We start from the raw sequence: 15,426 nt of genomic DNA, 5'->3' as shown, positions 1-15,426 counted from the left end.
GGCAGGTTGAGGCAGAGGGCAGGCAGGCAGATGAGTGAAGGAACTAGCTGGCAGGTTGAGGTAGAGGGCAGACAGGCAGATGAGTGAGGGAACTAGCTGGCAGTTTGAGTCAGAGGGCCGGCAGGCAGATGAGTGAGGGAACTAGTTGGCAGGTTGAGGCAGAGGGCAGACAGGAAGGTGAGTGAGGGAACTAGCAGGCAGGTTGAGGCAGAGGGCAGGTAGGCAGATGAGTGAGGGAATTAGTTTGCAGGTTGAGGCAGAGGGCAGGCGGGAAGGTGAGCGAAGGAACTAGTTGGCAGGTTGAGCCAGAGGGAAGTCAGGAAGGTGGGCGAAGGAACTAGTTGGCAGGTTGAGGCAGAGTGCAGGCAGGCAGATGAGTGAGGGAAGTAGCTGGCAGGTTGAGGCAGAGGGCAGGTAGGCAGAAGAGTGAGGGAAGTAGCTGGCAGTTTGAGTCAGAGGGCATGTAGGCAGATGAGTGACGGAACTAGTTGGCAGGTTGAGGCAGAGGGCAGGCAGGAAGGTGAGTGAGGGAACTAGCAGGCAGGTTGAGACAGAGGGCAGGCAGGCAGATGTGTGAGGGAAGTAGTTGGCAGGTTGAGGCAGAGGGCAGGCAGGCAGATAAATGAGGGAAGTAGTTGGCAGGTTGAGGCAGAGGGCAGGCAGGCAGATAAATAAGGGAAGTAGTTGGCAGGTTGAGGCAGAGGGCAGGCAGGCAGATGAGTGAGGGAACTAGCTGGCAGGTTGAGGAAGAGGGCAGGCAGGAAGGTGAGTGAAGGAACTAGTTGGCAGGTTGAGGCAGAGGGCAGGCAGGCAGATGAGTGAAGGAACTAGCTGGCAGGTTGAGGTAGAGGGCAGACAGGCAGATGAGTGAGGGAACTAGTTGGCAGGTTGAGGCAGAGGGCAGACAGGAAGGTGAGTGAGGGAACTAGCAGGCAGGTTGAGGCAGAGGGCAGGTAGGCAGATGAGTGAGGGAATTAGTTGGCAGGTTGAGGCAGAGGGCAGGCAGGAAGGTGAGCGAAGGAACTAGTTGGCAGGTTGAGCCAGAGGGAAGTCAGGAAGGTGGGCGAAGGAAATAGGTAGCAGGTTGAGGCAGAGGGCAGGCAGGCAGATGAGTGAGGGAAGTAGCTGGCAGGTTGAGGCAGAGGGCAGGTAGGCAGAAGAGTGAGGGAAGTAGCTGGCAGTTTGAGTCAGAGGGCAGGTAGGCAGATGAGTGAGGGAACTAGTTGGCAGGTTGAGGCAGAGGGCAGGCAGGCAGATGAGTGAGGGGAGTAGTTGGCAGGTTGAGGCAGAGGAAAGTCAGGAAGGTGAGCGAAGCAACTACTTGGCAGGTTGAGGCAGAGGGCAGGCAGGCAGATGAGTGAGGGAAGTAGCTGGCAGGTTGAGGCAGAGCGCAGGTAGGCAGATGATTGAGGGAACTAGCTGGCAGTTTGAGTCAGAGGGCAGGCAGGCATATGAGTGAGGGAAGTAGTTGGCAGGTTGACGCAGAGGGCAGGCAGGCAGATGAGTGAGGGAAGCAGTTGGCAGGTTGAGGCAGAGGGCAGGCAGGCAGATCAGTGAGGGAACTAGTTGGCAGTTTGAGGCAGAGGGCAGGCAGGCAGATGATTGAAGGAACTAGTTGGCAGGTTGAGGAAGAGGGGAGGCATGCCGATAAGTGAGTGAAATAGCTGGCAGGTCGAGTCAGAGGGCAGGCAGGCAGATGAGTGAGGGAACTAGTTGGCAGGTTGAGGCAGAGGGCAGGCAGGCAGATGAGTGAGGGAAGTACCTGGCAGGTTGAGGAAGAGAGCAGGCAGGCAGATGAGAGAAGGAACTAGTTGGTAGTTTGAGGCAGAGGGCAGGCAGGCAGATGAGTGAGGGAAGTAGTTGGCAGGTTGAGGCAGAGGGCAGGCAGGCAGATGAGTGAAGGAACTAGTTGGCAGGTTGAGGCAGAGGGCAGGCAGGCAGATGAGTGAGGGAACTAGTTGGCAGGTTGAGGCAGAGGGCAGGCAGATTATTGAGTGAGAGAACTAGCAGGCAGGTTAAGGCAGAGGGCAGCCAGGCAGATGAGTGAGGGAATTAGTTGGCAGGTTGAGGCAGAGGGCAGGCAGGCAGATGAGTGAAGGAACTAGTTGGCAGGTTGAGAAAGAGGGCAGGCAGGCAGATGAGTGAGGGAACTAGTTGGCAGGTTGAGGCAGAGGGCAGGCAGGCAGATGAGTGAAGAAACTAGTTGGCAGGTTGAGGCAGAGGGCAGGCAGGCAGATGAGTGAGGGAACTAGTTGGCAATTTGAGGCAGAGGGCAGGCAGGCAGATGAGTGAGGGAACTAGTTGGCAGGTTGAGGCAGAGGGCAGGCAGGTAGATGAGTGAGGGAATTAGTTGGCAGGTTGAGGCAGAGGGCAGGCAGGAAGGTGAGCGAAGGAACTAGTTGGCAGGTTGAGGCAGAGGGAAGTCAGGAAGGTGAGCGAAGGAACTAGTTGGCATGGTGAGGTTAGAGGGCAGGCAGGCAGATGAGTGAGGGAAGTAGCTGGCAGGTTGAGGCAGAGGGCAGGTAGGCAGACGAGTGAAGGAACTAGCTGGCAGTTTGAATCAGAGGGCAGGCAGACAGATGAGTGGGGGAAGTAGTTGGCAGGTTGAGGCAGAGGGCAAGCAGGCAGATGAGTGAGGGAATTAGTTGGCAGGTTGAGGCAGAGGGCAGGCAGGCAGATGAGTGCGGGAACTAGCTGGCAGGTTGAGGAAGAGGGCAGGCATTCCGATAAGTGAGTGATGTAGCTGGCAAGTTGAGGCAGAGGGCAGGCAGGCAGACGAGTGAGGGAACTAGTTGGCAGGTTGAGGCAGAGGGCAGGCAGGCAGATGAGTGAGGGAACTAGTTGGCAATTTGAGGCAGAGGGCAGGCAGGCAGAAGAGTGAGGGAACTAGCAGGTAGGTTGAGGCAGAGGGCAGGCAGGCAGATGAGCGAGGGAATTAGTTGGCAGGTTGAGGCAGAGGGCAGGCAGGAAGGTGAGCGAAGGAACTAGTTGGCAAGTTGAGGCAGAGGGAAGTCAGGAAGGTGAGCGAAGGAACTAGTTGGCAGATTGAGGCAGAGGGCAGGCAGGCAGATGAGTGAGGGAAGTAGCTGGCAGGTTGAGGCAGAGGGCAGGTAGGCAGACGAGTGAGGGAACTAGCTGGCAGTTTGAGTCAGAGGGCAGGCAGGCAGATGAGTGAGGGAAGTAGTTGGCAGGTTGAGGCAGAGGGCAGGCAGGCAGATGAGTGAGGGAAGTAGTTGGCAGGTTGAGGCAGAGGGCAGGCAGGCAGATGAGTGAGGGAACTAGTTGGTAGTTTGAGGCAGAGGGCAGGCAGGCAGATGAGTGAGGGAAGTAGTTGGCAGGTTGAGGCAGAGGGCAGGCAGGCAGATGAGTGAAGAAACTAGTTGGCAGGTTGAGGCAGAGGGCAGGCAGGAAGGTGAGCGAAGGAACTAGTTGGCAGGTTGAGGCAGAGGGAAGTCAGGAAGGTGAGCGAAGGAACTAGTTGGCAGGTTGAGGCACAAGGCAGGTGGGCACATGAGTGAGGGAAGTAGCTGGCAGGTTGAGGCAGAGGGCAGGTAGGCAGATGAGTGAGGGAACTAGCTGGCAGTTTGAGTCAGAGGGCAGGCAGGCAGATGAGTGAGGGAACTAGCTGGAAGGTTGAGGAAGAGGGCAGGCATGCCGATATGTGAAGGTCCTAGTTGGCAGGTTGAGGCAGAGGGCAGGCATGCAGGTGAGTGAGGGAACTAGTTGGCAGGTTGAGGCAGAGGGCAGGCAGGCAGATGAGTGAGGGAACTAGTTGGCAGGTTGACGAAGAGGTTAGGCAGGCAGATGAGTGAGGGAAGCAGCTGGCAGGTTGAGGCAGAGGGCAGGCAGGCAGATGAGTGAGGGAACTAGTTGGCAGGTTGAGGCAGAGGGCAGGCAGGCAGATGAGTGAGAGAAGTAGTTGGCAGGTTGAGGCAGAGGGCAGGCAGGCAGATGAGTGAGGGAACTAGTTGGCAGGTTGAGGCAGAGGGCAGGCAGGCAGATGATTGAGGGAACGAGATGGCACGTTGAGGCAGAGGGCAGGCAGGCAGATCAGTGAGGGAAGTAGCTGGCAGGTTGAGGCAGAGGGCAGGCAGGCAGATGATTGAGGGAACTAGCTGGCAGGTTGAGACAGAGGGCAGGCTAACTTGGCATGGGCAGACAAAGAGTCACACTGGGGAAGAGGGCACAGCGAACCCTTGATACCGGAGATCACAGGTAGTAAGGTGAGAGAAAACGCTGGGATATACTCAATTGCAAAAGATACTGGAGTGGCCGAGAGAGTGAGTACTATGTAAGTTGGCGGAACAATGTGGTGATGATTTGGTGAAGGGCCGGTATTCTAATACTGCTGGATTGATGAGCCAGTTGAAGAGAGGCATAGCCACACCCATGTCACACCCACACACTGACTGACACAGAGAGACAGAGGGGGAGGAGGAGACACAAGGGAGGCAGGGAACACAGGCAAATACAATGTAAAACTGGAGTCAAGGCTGGAGCCATGACACTCACCTTATTTTTGGCTTTGACATCCACCCCTTTTCTGATCAGCTCCTGCATTTTCTCTGTATTGTTCACTTTTGACGCATCATGGAACTCCTTTTCGGAGTGGAACACTGTGGATGATGGACAGTGTTAGACATTCTGTCTCCTCCAGTGAATGACAGTTTCAGGAAGGTACCTACTATTAATACCTTGCTAATTTGCATTGCAAATAGTTGATTTCTAAGTTATAGTTAGCTTTTCAATTACACTTAAATTGTAGTTACATTTTAGCTTAATTAATAAGCAGCCACGTTCAACGATAAGGTTTACAAGATGGTAGTGAGACGAGCTATGTTGTATGGTTTGGCGACAGTGGCACTGACAAAAAGACAGGCGGCGGATCTGGAGATGGCAGAGTTGAAGATGCTAAGATTTTCATTGGGAGTGAGAAAGAAGGACACGGGTATATAGGATTATATAGGATTATATAGGAAGGAGTATATTAGAGGGACCGCTCAGGTTGGACGGTTTGGAGACAAAGCAAGAGAGACAAGATTTAGATGGTTTGCGCATGTGTGGAGGAGAGATGCTGGGTATATTGGGAGAAGGATGCTGAATATGGAGCTGCCAGGGAAGAAGAGAAGAGGAAGGCCAAAGAGAAGGTTTATGGATGTGGTGAGGGAGGACATGCAGGTGGCTAGTGTGACAGAGGAAGATGCAGAGGACAGAAAGAAATGGAAACGGATGATCCGCTGTGGCGACCCCTAATGGGAGTAGCCGAAAGTTGTAGTAGTAGACTGAGCAGCCAGGTTCAAGTTATAATGGTCAGCTGCCCCACTGGCCCACAGATGAGATCAGTAGATGAATTAGAAATGTATAGGAATCAGGAACAAGCAGGAACAATTTATTTGTCATTTCATATGTCCTACATACACAAAAGAAATGAAATTCTGTTTCCCCCAGCCCACATCAGTGCAACACAAAGGACAAAAACAACACCACCAAAAACATAGAGAAGCAAAAAACAACCACAAACAGCCAACACCACAGTCCACCTAATGCAACACAGTCCAAAAATCACACTGTCCAGAGAACGAACGCCAGCCAGGATGACTATCGGAACTGCTGGTCTACATGGGCTAGCAGTTAGCTTAGCCTGCCCCGGCTCTGCATCCCGTCAGACCGTCCTCTGCATTTCCCCCTCAGGCGCAGCTCCGGGCAGGGCCATGGTCCCTGGGCCCATCGGATGCAGCAGACCATGCTCCCCCAGTCAATCAAACGACAGCTCTCCTGCCTGACACCCTCGACACACCTCCCCTGCACTCCACAGGATGACACAAACGCAAATGCAGACAAAAACACTACAGTCAACGCTAGGCGAGGCCGCCACCAGACTACCTCAGTGTTTCCTCTCAGGCAAGGCAGTGGGCTAGCAGGTAGCTTAGCTTGCTTCCACATCCTGTCAGATCGCTCTCAGTGTTTCTGCTTCGGGCCCACAGGACAAGCTCTCCCAACCAAGTGAAATTGACGATCACAATAAACACTTCACACGATGACACAAACTTAGACATAGACATGGACAAAGCCACTGCATAGTCAGTACAGGGCGAGGCCACTGCAAACACCAGTCCGTGCTGCCAACTTCCCACTCCGGAAGCGGTGTAAAGTTTTAATAAAAAAGTTAGGTACAGAGTAAGAAGGAAAATGCGAAAACCTTAAAATAAATAAAACAAAGGATCTAATAAGAAGCAGGGCCAGCTTTATACTCAAGGAAATGTCATGAACTTAAAACTTTTTATAGAGCGGAATCGGTCCGTTCTACAAGAAGGAAAGTTTCCTCATTGAAAGATTGAAGTGGTGACAAACTACTTTGCGTTCAGTCCACTAACATTTTAACAAGACTTTGCGGGTTGAAAACATGGTTTTTATTCACTGTTGTGGTAACGTGGTAATCCATCAAACTTTTTTTGCAGCTTTTGTGACAGTCACAAATAATTCTAAATAAGTAATTCTACATACACCAATGAGCCAAAACATTATGCTCACTTGCCTAATATGCTGTTGGTCTTCATTGTGCCACCAAAACAGCACTGACCCATTGAGGCATGGACTCTACCTGTTCTGCAACGATGTTTAGGTAGGTTGCATGTGTCAAACTGACCTCCAAATGAATGGCCAGACCCAGAGCTTCCCAGCAGGACATTGCCCAGAGCATCAAACTCCCCAGTAGAACATTGCCCAGAGCATCAAACTCCCTCCACCGGCTTGACATCTTCCCACAGTACATCCTGGTGCCCTCACTTCCTCAGGTAAACGGAGCACAGGCACAAGGCCAGCCACATCATCTAAAAGAAAATGGGACTGATTGGACCAGGCGACCTTCTTTCACTGCTCCAAGGACTAGTTCCAATTCTCACGTGCCCATTGTAGGGGCTTTTGATGGTGGAAAGGGGTCATCATGGGCACTAGGGGTGGGAATCTCTAGGCACCTCATGATTCGATTCCGATTCAGAGGGCTACGATGCGATCATAAAATGATTAATGATGCATCAACATTTTTTATTTCTATACATGATTTATTTTTTCTCACTGTGTGACTGCTTGCTACCTTGTCAGGGTCTGTGGACACACCTCCGGGCCCCACCACATGTCCAAAGAACCTTGTCTCCCACTGCAATAGATTGCATTTTCTTGGATTCAGTCGCAGGTTGGCTGCCTTGATGCGTTCGAGCACCAGTCAGAGGTTGGAGAGAGCCTCTGTAAACGTAGCTGCATGCACCAGGAGTTCATCCAGGTACACCAAGCAGGCAGAGCAAGGGATGGGGCCAAGGACATGCTCCATGAGGCGTTCAAATGTGGCCGGGCTATTACATAAGCCAAATGGCATGACTGTGAACTGCCAGAGTCCTCGGCCAATGGTGAAGGCAGCCTTTGCACGGGATTCTGGGGCCAGTTCCACCTGCCAGTACCCACTTCTAAGATCCAGGGAGCTGAACCACTGGGAACCTGCAACACAGTCCAGGGCCTCGCCGATGCGAGGGAGTGGGTATGAGTCTTTCCGAGTCAGGTTGTTGAGTCGCCGATAGTCCACACAGAATCAGAGCGACCCATCCTTCTTGGTAACCAGCACAGCAGGGAACGCCCACCGGCTATCTGAGGGTTCAATGATGCCCGCAGCTGCCATCTCCTGGATCTTTGCCTCTGCCCCTTGAAACTTCATCAGAGGGAGACCGTGAGCTCTCTGGTAGACTAGGTCCGCAGTACCAGTGTCAGTGTGGTGCTTTACAAGATTGGTGCTGCTACACTCCAGATCACTCGATGCGAAGAGGTGTCTGTTCTCTATTAGCAGGTTCCGTACCTGCTTGAATAAGTAGACACGAACGCGAATAAGTAGACACGTTAGCCCTTGGCTAACGGGTCGGACCTTTTAGTCGACTGGTTAATGTTGTCGCTTACAGAGTGGGAGATACGGGTTCGCGTCCCGGCTGTGGTGACGGTTCCCGGGCTGCCCCCCCGAATTCGCTACATTGGTGTCAGAAGTGGGATGGTGAGACCGTGAGGTCATCGGAAGCGCGTGCGCCCAGAGGCGTGAGGGAATTGATATGATGAAGCGCGGGGACGCGCTTCCCGAAAGAGAGGGGTAGTGTAACATACACGAATCAGTAGATACGTTAGCCCTTGGCTAACGGGCCAGAGCCTTTAGTCGACTGGTTAACGTTGTCGCTTACGGAGTAAGAGACACGTGTTCGCGTCCCAGCTGTGGTGACGGTTGCCGGGCAGCCCGCCCCCCCCCCCCGAATTCACAGCACCACTTTTAAAACATAGCATATTTCAGGCCACAGCCCTCATTTCATTTTTAACATGTGCCTGCACATTGTTTTTAATGACAATAAATTGAATTGAATATTTGTAATGATCCATAATTAAAATACATAGACGAATTGACTTCCATTATCTTTTATTAATACAGTAACAAACAGAAGAGACGTGTCAACTGGAAGGTCACGTTTCCCAGTGTGACCGGTGTACTTTTTCAGTTGCGTTGTGTAGGAAAGACAGGACAACTTCTCTCATGCATGGGATCATTATTCTGTCGCATATAAACAAAACAGGACAGGTTTCAGGAAACGTCAGATCAGCTCCTGCTGTAGCCTCTTTCTACATGTCCAGAGCGGGAAAGAGCGCGCAGTTAGCAACACAAATTTATACAAAAATAAATAAAACATACCTGTCGCATATAAACAAAACAGGACAGGTTTCAGGAAACTTGAGATCAGCTCCTACTATAGCCTACGCAAGAATTGGGACCCAAGACATAAGACACATTAGGAATGGATAAAATAAATTACAGGGGCAGACAAAAATGAACACCCACCTCTTTCTACATGCCCAGAGCGGGAAAGAGCCAGAGGTCAGGGGGACATACGTTTTGGGGCTACTGACAGGAAATGAGGTCACAACAGGGAGGGGCTACTATAAGCATTTCCTGATGATATAATAAAATAAAATAATAATGTTAGCAATGAAAATAATAATAAAAATAATAATCATGTGGTGATACTTTGTGTAATTATACAACATATCTTGGTTATGACATTTTTAACCATGCTACATTCACCCCCCTAGAATTACACAAAAATTGGAACATATCACAAATTGCAATCACCCAACAACACAACACCCACAATAAAGTCAGCAGTACCTGCCACCTACTAAGGTTAGGAGGGCCACAGACTGGCGAAGCACCAAACCATATCTAAAACCACTCCACGGACAAAACAAGCTGCCTTTTACACCTCACCAAAATGGGCACAAAGGGGCGACGACTCACAAAACGAAATCAACCAACTAAAAAAAGAAATGGCAAATTCCAAAGTGGACATTACACGAACCAAACAGCAATGTAGGCCTACTTTACACTATCCATATAAACACATTAGGCCTAGAACAAAAAGGAGGCAGACTGTGGAGCAACAGTAAAGCGTGGACTGAACTGAACCATGGTTTCAATCAACCTATGAACTGGCCTCACTACTCTGTCATACTTAGAGCGAACACTATTCTCAGGGCTCTGAGGTAGGATGTCAGTGAGGGGAGGGGCATGGGGCAAGGGGACGGGGGACGGTGTGAGATGAGCAGCATCATCGGTGGGGAGGACATCTACTGCAGGGGAGGGGGCGCACTCAACAGCTAAGTCACTGACACACTCCATCTCTGCATGGCTGGACTGATTATAGACCCAGGAAGCAGTGCGATCATGTACACCCGGGTTCTGCCATGAAGATGAATCCACTCCTGAATGCTCGGCCTCACTGTCAGGCTCTGACACTGCCACTTCAGGATCAGGCATGTGCAGTGTAGAGGGGTCATGGGACACTGTGTTAACACCCTGGACAAGATCACCCTTCATAACCAGTGTGTTGTCGAGAGGGAGTAAGTTGACTGATAAGAGGAGGTTCCTGTGGACAACCCTCAAACGACCATTGCGGTCCCTGATCCTGTAGATGTGGAACTGTGGCTTGGAAGCAACAACAGTGCGAACATCCGGCTCCCACTTGTCAGCTAGTGTCTGCTTGCCTCTTCCACCTCTGTTCGCCACTAGGACCCGGTCACAGACAAAAAGAGGTAAGCCCTTGACTCTTTTGTTGTACTGGTCCGACTGATGTTTTTGCTCTAGAGACAAGTTCTTCTGGGCCAGCAACATGGCAGACTGGAGATCGGCAGCCAGAGACTTCACATATTCATTGTAGTCGCAGACTGACTCGTCGTGCAGGATCTTCTTGAACAACAGATCGACTGGCAGGCGCAGAACCCTCCCAAACATCAAATAGAACGGGGCAAAGCCAGTCGTCTCGTGCTGAGTGCAGTTGTAGGCAAAGGTCATGGTTTGGACCATCTGAGGCCACTTGTGCTTTGACTTTGGCGGGAGGGAACGCAACATGCTACCCAGAGTATGATTGAAACGTTCAGTGCCCCCATTCCCCACGGGATGGTATGGGGAGGTTCGGGACTTCCCAACGCATGACAACTCCAGAAGCTCAGCAATCAGCTCGCTTTCAAAATTAGCCCCCTGGTCAGAATGAAGGTGCTGCAGGAAACCATAGACACAAAAAACGTTTTCTCACAGCTTCTTGGCCACCCGCTTCGCAGTATGGTCTCGACAGGGGAAGGCATGTGCTAACTTGGTAAAATGGTCGGTTATGACGAGAACATCCACAGGCTTGTTGTTTTTGTCTTCAGCAGACCAAAAGTCGATACACACACGTTCCAGTGGAGCCGAAGTTGTTATGCTCTCCAGCGGGGCCCTTGCTGCCGGCTCTGGAGTCTTGCTGAGCATGCATCTGGGACAGTTCCTGACATAGCTTCGTACATCCCTCTCCATATCGTACCAGAAAAAGCGCTGACGGACCAGCGACAATGTACGAAACTGACCCTGGTGACCAGCCAGGTCGAGAACGCCACCCAAGGCCTGCAATTTCAGGGAGTCTAGAAGAACGAACTGGAACCTCCTGTGTTTGGTCACTTGGTCCTTTGAGACTCTGTACAGGGTTCCATCCAACATAGTAAGTTTCTCCCATTGCTTCAGAATACGTAAGACCATCATGCTCTCCTTATCCCGCTCACGCCTCGAAGGTCTCAGCTTCCTCTCAATGACGTGTAGGACACTCCCGATGGTAGGATCCTGTCTCCGGTGGCTCTGCAGGTCTGCGGATGAGAGTGAGGAGAAAACATCTTGGCCAGGAGGAGCTAGCCCGCCAAGGTGACCAGCCAATGAAGCAGCCCTCTGCGCCGGGCCGGACTCCCAATCACCACAGGAGGAGAGGAGAGATGACACATCCTCATCGGACAATGACACGCCACCAGTAGCATGCAGAGAGTGGTTCTCGGCAGACTGAGCCAGACAGGTCACATTGAATGCATCTTGCACACAACTGTCGTCGATGCTGCACACTTGTTCCAGCATCTCTGAGTAGGGCTCTGACAGGAGACGCTGGCCCAGAGGTTTGACAAAGGGAGTCCTGCTGAGACCATCAGCTACCACATTCAGTCTGCCCGGGACATGTTTGATCTCAAACGGGTACGGGGACAGTTGAGAGACCCAGCGCTGCTCACACGCATCCAACCTCGGCTTCGTCATGATGTATGTGAGTGGGTTGTTGTCAGTCCAGACGGTGAACTTGTGGCCCTTGAGCCAGTGGCTGAACTTGTCACACACGGCCCATTGCAAAGCGAGGAACTCGAGTCTGTGAGCAGGATACTTCGCTTGGCTGTGACTGAGGGCTTTACTGGCAAATGCAATGGGTCGGGCTTTGTCTTCACCGGCAGGGACCTGGGACAACACTGCACCCAAACCATCCAGAGAGGCATCAATAGAGAGGATGAATGGCCTGTTGAAATCTGGATGGGCCAGAATGACAGAGTGAAGCAGTGCAGACTTCAGGACATCAGGCCCTCAAAAGCCCTCTCACAAGCCGGATCCCAGTCCTGGGGAGTCAGTGTGCGGAACGTCCCCGCTCTCCTGCAGCCTCTAGAGCCCTTCAGCTTGCGCTTCTGTCCTCCAGTCAAAGCAAAGAGAGGCTTTGCCATCTACGAACAACCAGCGATAAAATGCTGATAGTACAGCGCCATGCCAAGAAAAGACCTAATCTTCTTCTGGGAGGGGGTGCAGCCATCAGCATCCATCAGATCATCTTTTTGGAACCCGGAGATGACAGTGACCTTTTCCTGGTCAACAGAGACTCCACTGACATCAACCACATGACCTAGGAATCTCACAGACTTCCTCAAGAAGTTACACTTCTTCTGTGAGAGCTTCAGATTACTGGCTCTGAGTCTGGTAAAGATAACCTCCAGCCGCCTCAGTGCTTCTTCCTCCGACGGAGCAAACACCAGCAGGTCATCCAGGTAACAGAGGAGGCTGGAGAAGTTGAGGTCACCGAAAATGCTAAGCATCATGCGCATGAAAGATCCCAGACTGTTGCACAGACCTTGGGGGAGCCGATTATAGTCATACAGGCCAAGGGGTGTTGTGAAGGCTGTGAACCTCCGGTCAGACTCATGGAGTGGGATGTTGTAGAACCCTGAAGTCAGGTCCATGGTGCTGAACAGGGCGTTTCCTCCCAGTGCAGCGAGGCAGTCCGCCTGATGGGGCAACGGGTGAGCGTCTTTGACAGTCTTGGCATTGAGACATCGAAAGTCAGTGCAGATCCTCAGGTCTCCGTTCCTTTTCCAGACCATCACGAGGAGGGAGGCATACTCACTGATCGATTTACTGATAATGCCTTTCATCTCCATGTCTGACAGCACCTCTCTCAGCTATTGATAGTAGCCGGGGGGAACACGGCGGTAAGGGAGGAGGAAGGGGTGGTCATCAGAGAGATGGATGCGGTGGACGAACCCCTTCGCTTCTCCACAATCCAGCTTATCCCTGGAGAAGACATCCTGGTAAGAGAGCACAAATTCAGCCAGCTTCCTCCTACAACTCTCAGTTACCTCACAGCCATCAACATCAATGTCTCCCAAGACACAATCCTTCAGCAGCTGCACCAGGTCTCCAGCGGACTGTGGAGGCGAACTAGGTGAGTCAGAGGTGTCGATATCCGATCTGCACATCCCCTGAGTGATAGGCAAATCTTCCACAGCCAGGCAGGGGAAAACATCAGCTATCTTGGCGTTCCGGCACAGTGTTATGGGTTTAGGTGTCGGGTTCAATACTTTGACAGGCACCCAGCGGTCCCCCCACATGGGTGTCACAACTCGTCCCACCAGGATGTTTCTGGGCGTCGAACGAGCAGCAGTCGGCTCCACCATCACGGTGCTCCAAGGTGAGATAGGAGACCCACTGGGCAGCTTCCCCCACACCACATACTTGCGCTGGGGAAGGAGTGTGACAGCCTCTCTCAGTCGCACAGTACCCACAACTTCTGGCACCTCCGAGCCTGACCACTGGGAAATACAGCTCAGCAGCTGGAGAAACTGCTCACAATCAGGGTCAGAGTTGTTTGAGGAGATAAGCTTCCAGTACATGTCATCCCCCTTCATTTTCTGAATGATAGGTCTGAGAACATTGCTCCCTACAATAAACTCATCCTTTTGGTTCGGAACAACGAATGATGGAACAGTGAATTTAAAACCATAAACAACAATCTCCAACTCCTAAATGCACTTTGGTCTAGTCATACCACCACCACAACCAACAAGGACAACATTGGGTGGCGCTGGTTGGGGACAGGGTAGATCCCCAGAATCTCTAAGCTCAGTCTCTGCAGCTTCACTCAGGGTACATGACATACTGCCCGAATCTAGCATACCTTTCAACACAACTTTGTCATCAATCTTAACAGGAGCATAAAACAACTCACTACTCTGCTCTACTCTCTGAGAGCCTGTCAGTATGACTATCTCATCTCCAGGTGATGCACTACAGGTCTGTACATAAAGTGAATGCAAGTCTTCTTCTTTACTGAGGGTTAAATCACTATTGCCCCTGCTACCCCTCTCATCACACGGGCACTCTAGTTTAAATCTGCAGCGGGAGACTGTGCTGGTGTAACTGGGGGCTGGGGGCCCGTGGGGCATATATTCACAAAGTGACCAGGCTGATGACAGTGGAGACAAAGTCTGTGAAACCTGCAGCGTGAATAGTTCGTGTGACTACTGTCACCACACACTGAGCATGGGGAACTGGACTGAGCGTGAGTGCGTTCTGGCATGCTGGAATAGCCTCCTGACCGGTGGGGTTGGATCTGGGGCCGGCGGGAGTTACTCTGAGACTGGTGAGAGTAGTTCTGGGACTGGGTGGGAGCTTGGCCCGAGGTAGCTAGCATTGCCGTACACAGAGACAGGACCTTGTCAGACACGGCGGTAACCTGCTGAACGTTCGCATCAGTAACAGGCACAGTAGGCATAGGAGGAGACTGAGCAGCCAACACAGGGGGTTGTTGAGACTGACTGGGAACAAGAGTATATGCAGTGGCAGGTGCAGACGAAACCGGTGGAGAGGTTACCACGACAGGCTGGTGCTGTGTGCCACAGTGAGGGGCTTGTACCATCCATTCATGTGTGCAGACTGAGACGTTTGCATGTTGGGGATGGGCAGCTGTGCAGCTGTGCTCTTCAGACTCCTCACATGACCATCCAACCTCTCCGGGACTTCAGCTGCTGTCCGCTGCTCCCCGGGCTTGAACTGGAAATACACTGCCAGTCTGGGGTCAGGGCAATGAGTGACAAACATCATGACTACCTCAGCACTTGGATCCTCAACACTCTTGTCTCGCCTGCGGAGGCTCTCATCAGCAACATCGATGGCTTTGTTCAGTCAGATCCAATAATCCATTGCACTCTCTGACACGTGAGGCACAGTCCCATAAAAGTCCTTCATAGGCATGCTGGAGTATGTGAGCTCGCTAAAACTGCGGTTGAGGATGTCAAATATTGTGGTAGGAAGCTCAGCTGGACTGACTCCAGGACGACTACGGAGTGACACTTTCACCACATCTCTAGCTTTACCACCCAACCTGCTCATTATCAGGTCAGACCTCCCAGCATCTGAGCCGCAGGCCATCCTGCTCATGTATCTCCTCATCATATCTTCCCACTCATGCATGGAAAATGTCTCAGACTTGTCACCTTTAAAAAGGGGAGGGGGCTTGGACTCTGACTGGACTACGACTTTAGTTGTGTGGGATCGATTGTTACATTCTGGTCGACTAGACTCTGGGACTGAGACTGGGGGCTGCTGGGCAGGTGCATGGCATGGAAGCTAGCAGCGATATTGTCACTAATCTGCTCAGCCAAATCAGTAATAACACTGCCCAGTGTTTCAGTAGGATCAACAACCTGGGGGGAAGTCTGCTGAGACAGGTGGGGGGCGTGTATGATAGGTGTTGAACTGGCAGAGGGACCCGACACACTAAACAGTGACTCATCATTCCCCTGATC

The 15,426-nt window shown here is 51.8% G+C and overlaps 1 protein-coding gene across 1 annotated transcript in view; it reads right to left on the bottom strand.

Moving 5' to 3' along the window:
• ankdd1a (ankyrin repeat and death domain containing 1A) overlaps nt 1–15,426 on the bottom strand; it is a 165,615-nt gene that overhangs the window by 121,042 nt on the left and 29,147 nt on the right. Inside the window, exon 2 of the mRNA XM_056279135.1 lies at nt 4,513–4,616. Coding sequence (XP_056135110.1) covers nt 4,513–4,616 — 104 coding nt within the window. The remainder of the gene's footprint in view (nt 1–4,512; nt 4,617–15,426) is intronic.

Source organism: Lampris incognitus, chromosome 4 (assembly GCF_029633865.1).
Source record: "Lampris incognitus isolate fLamInc1 chromosome 4, fLamInc1.hap2, whole genome shotgun sequence".
Classification (NCBI taxonomy): domain Eukaryota; kingdom Metazoa; phylum Chordata; class Actinopteri; order Lampriformes; family Lampridae; genus Lampris; species Lampris incognitus.
Note: the sequence above shows the minus strand (reverse complement) of the source record. Positions and strands in the feature narration are given on the sequence as shown.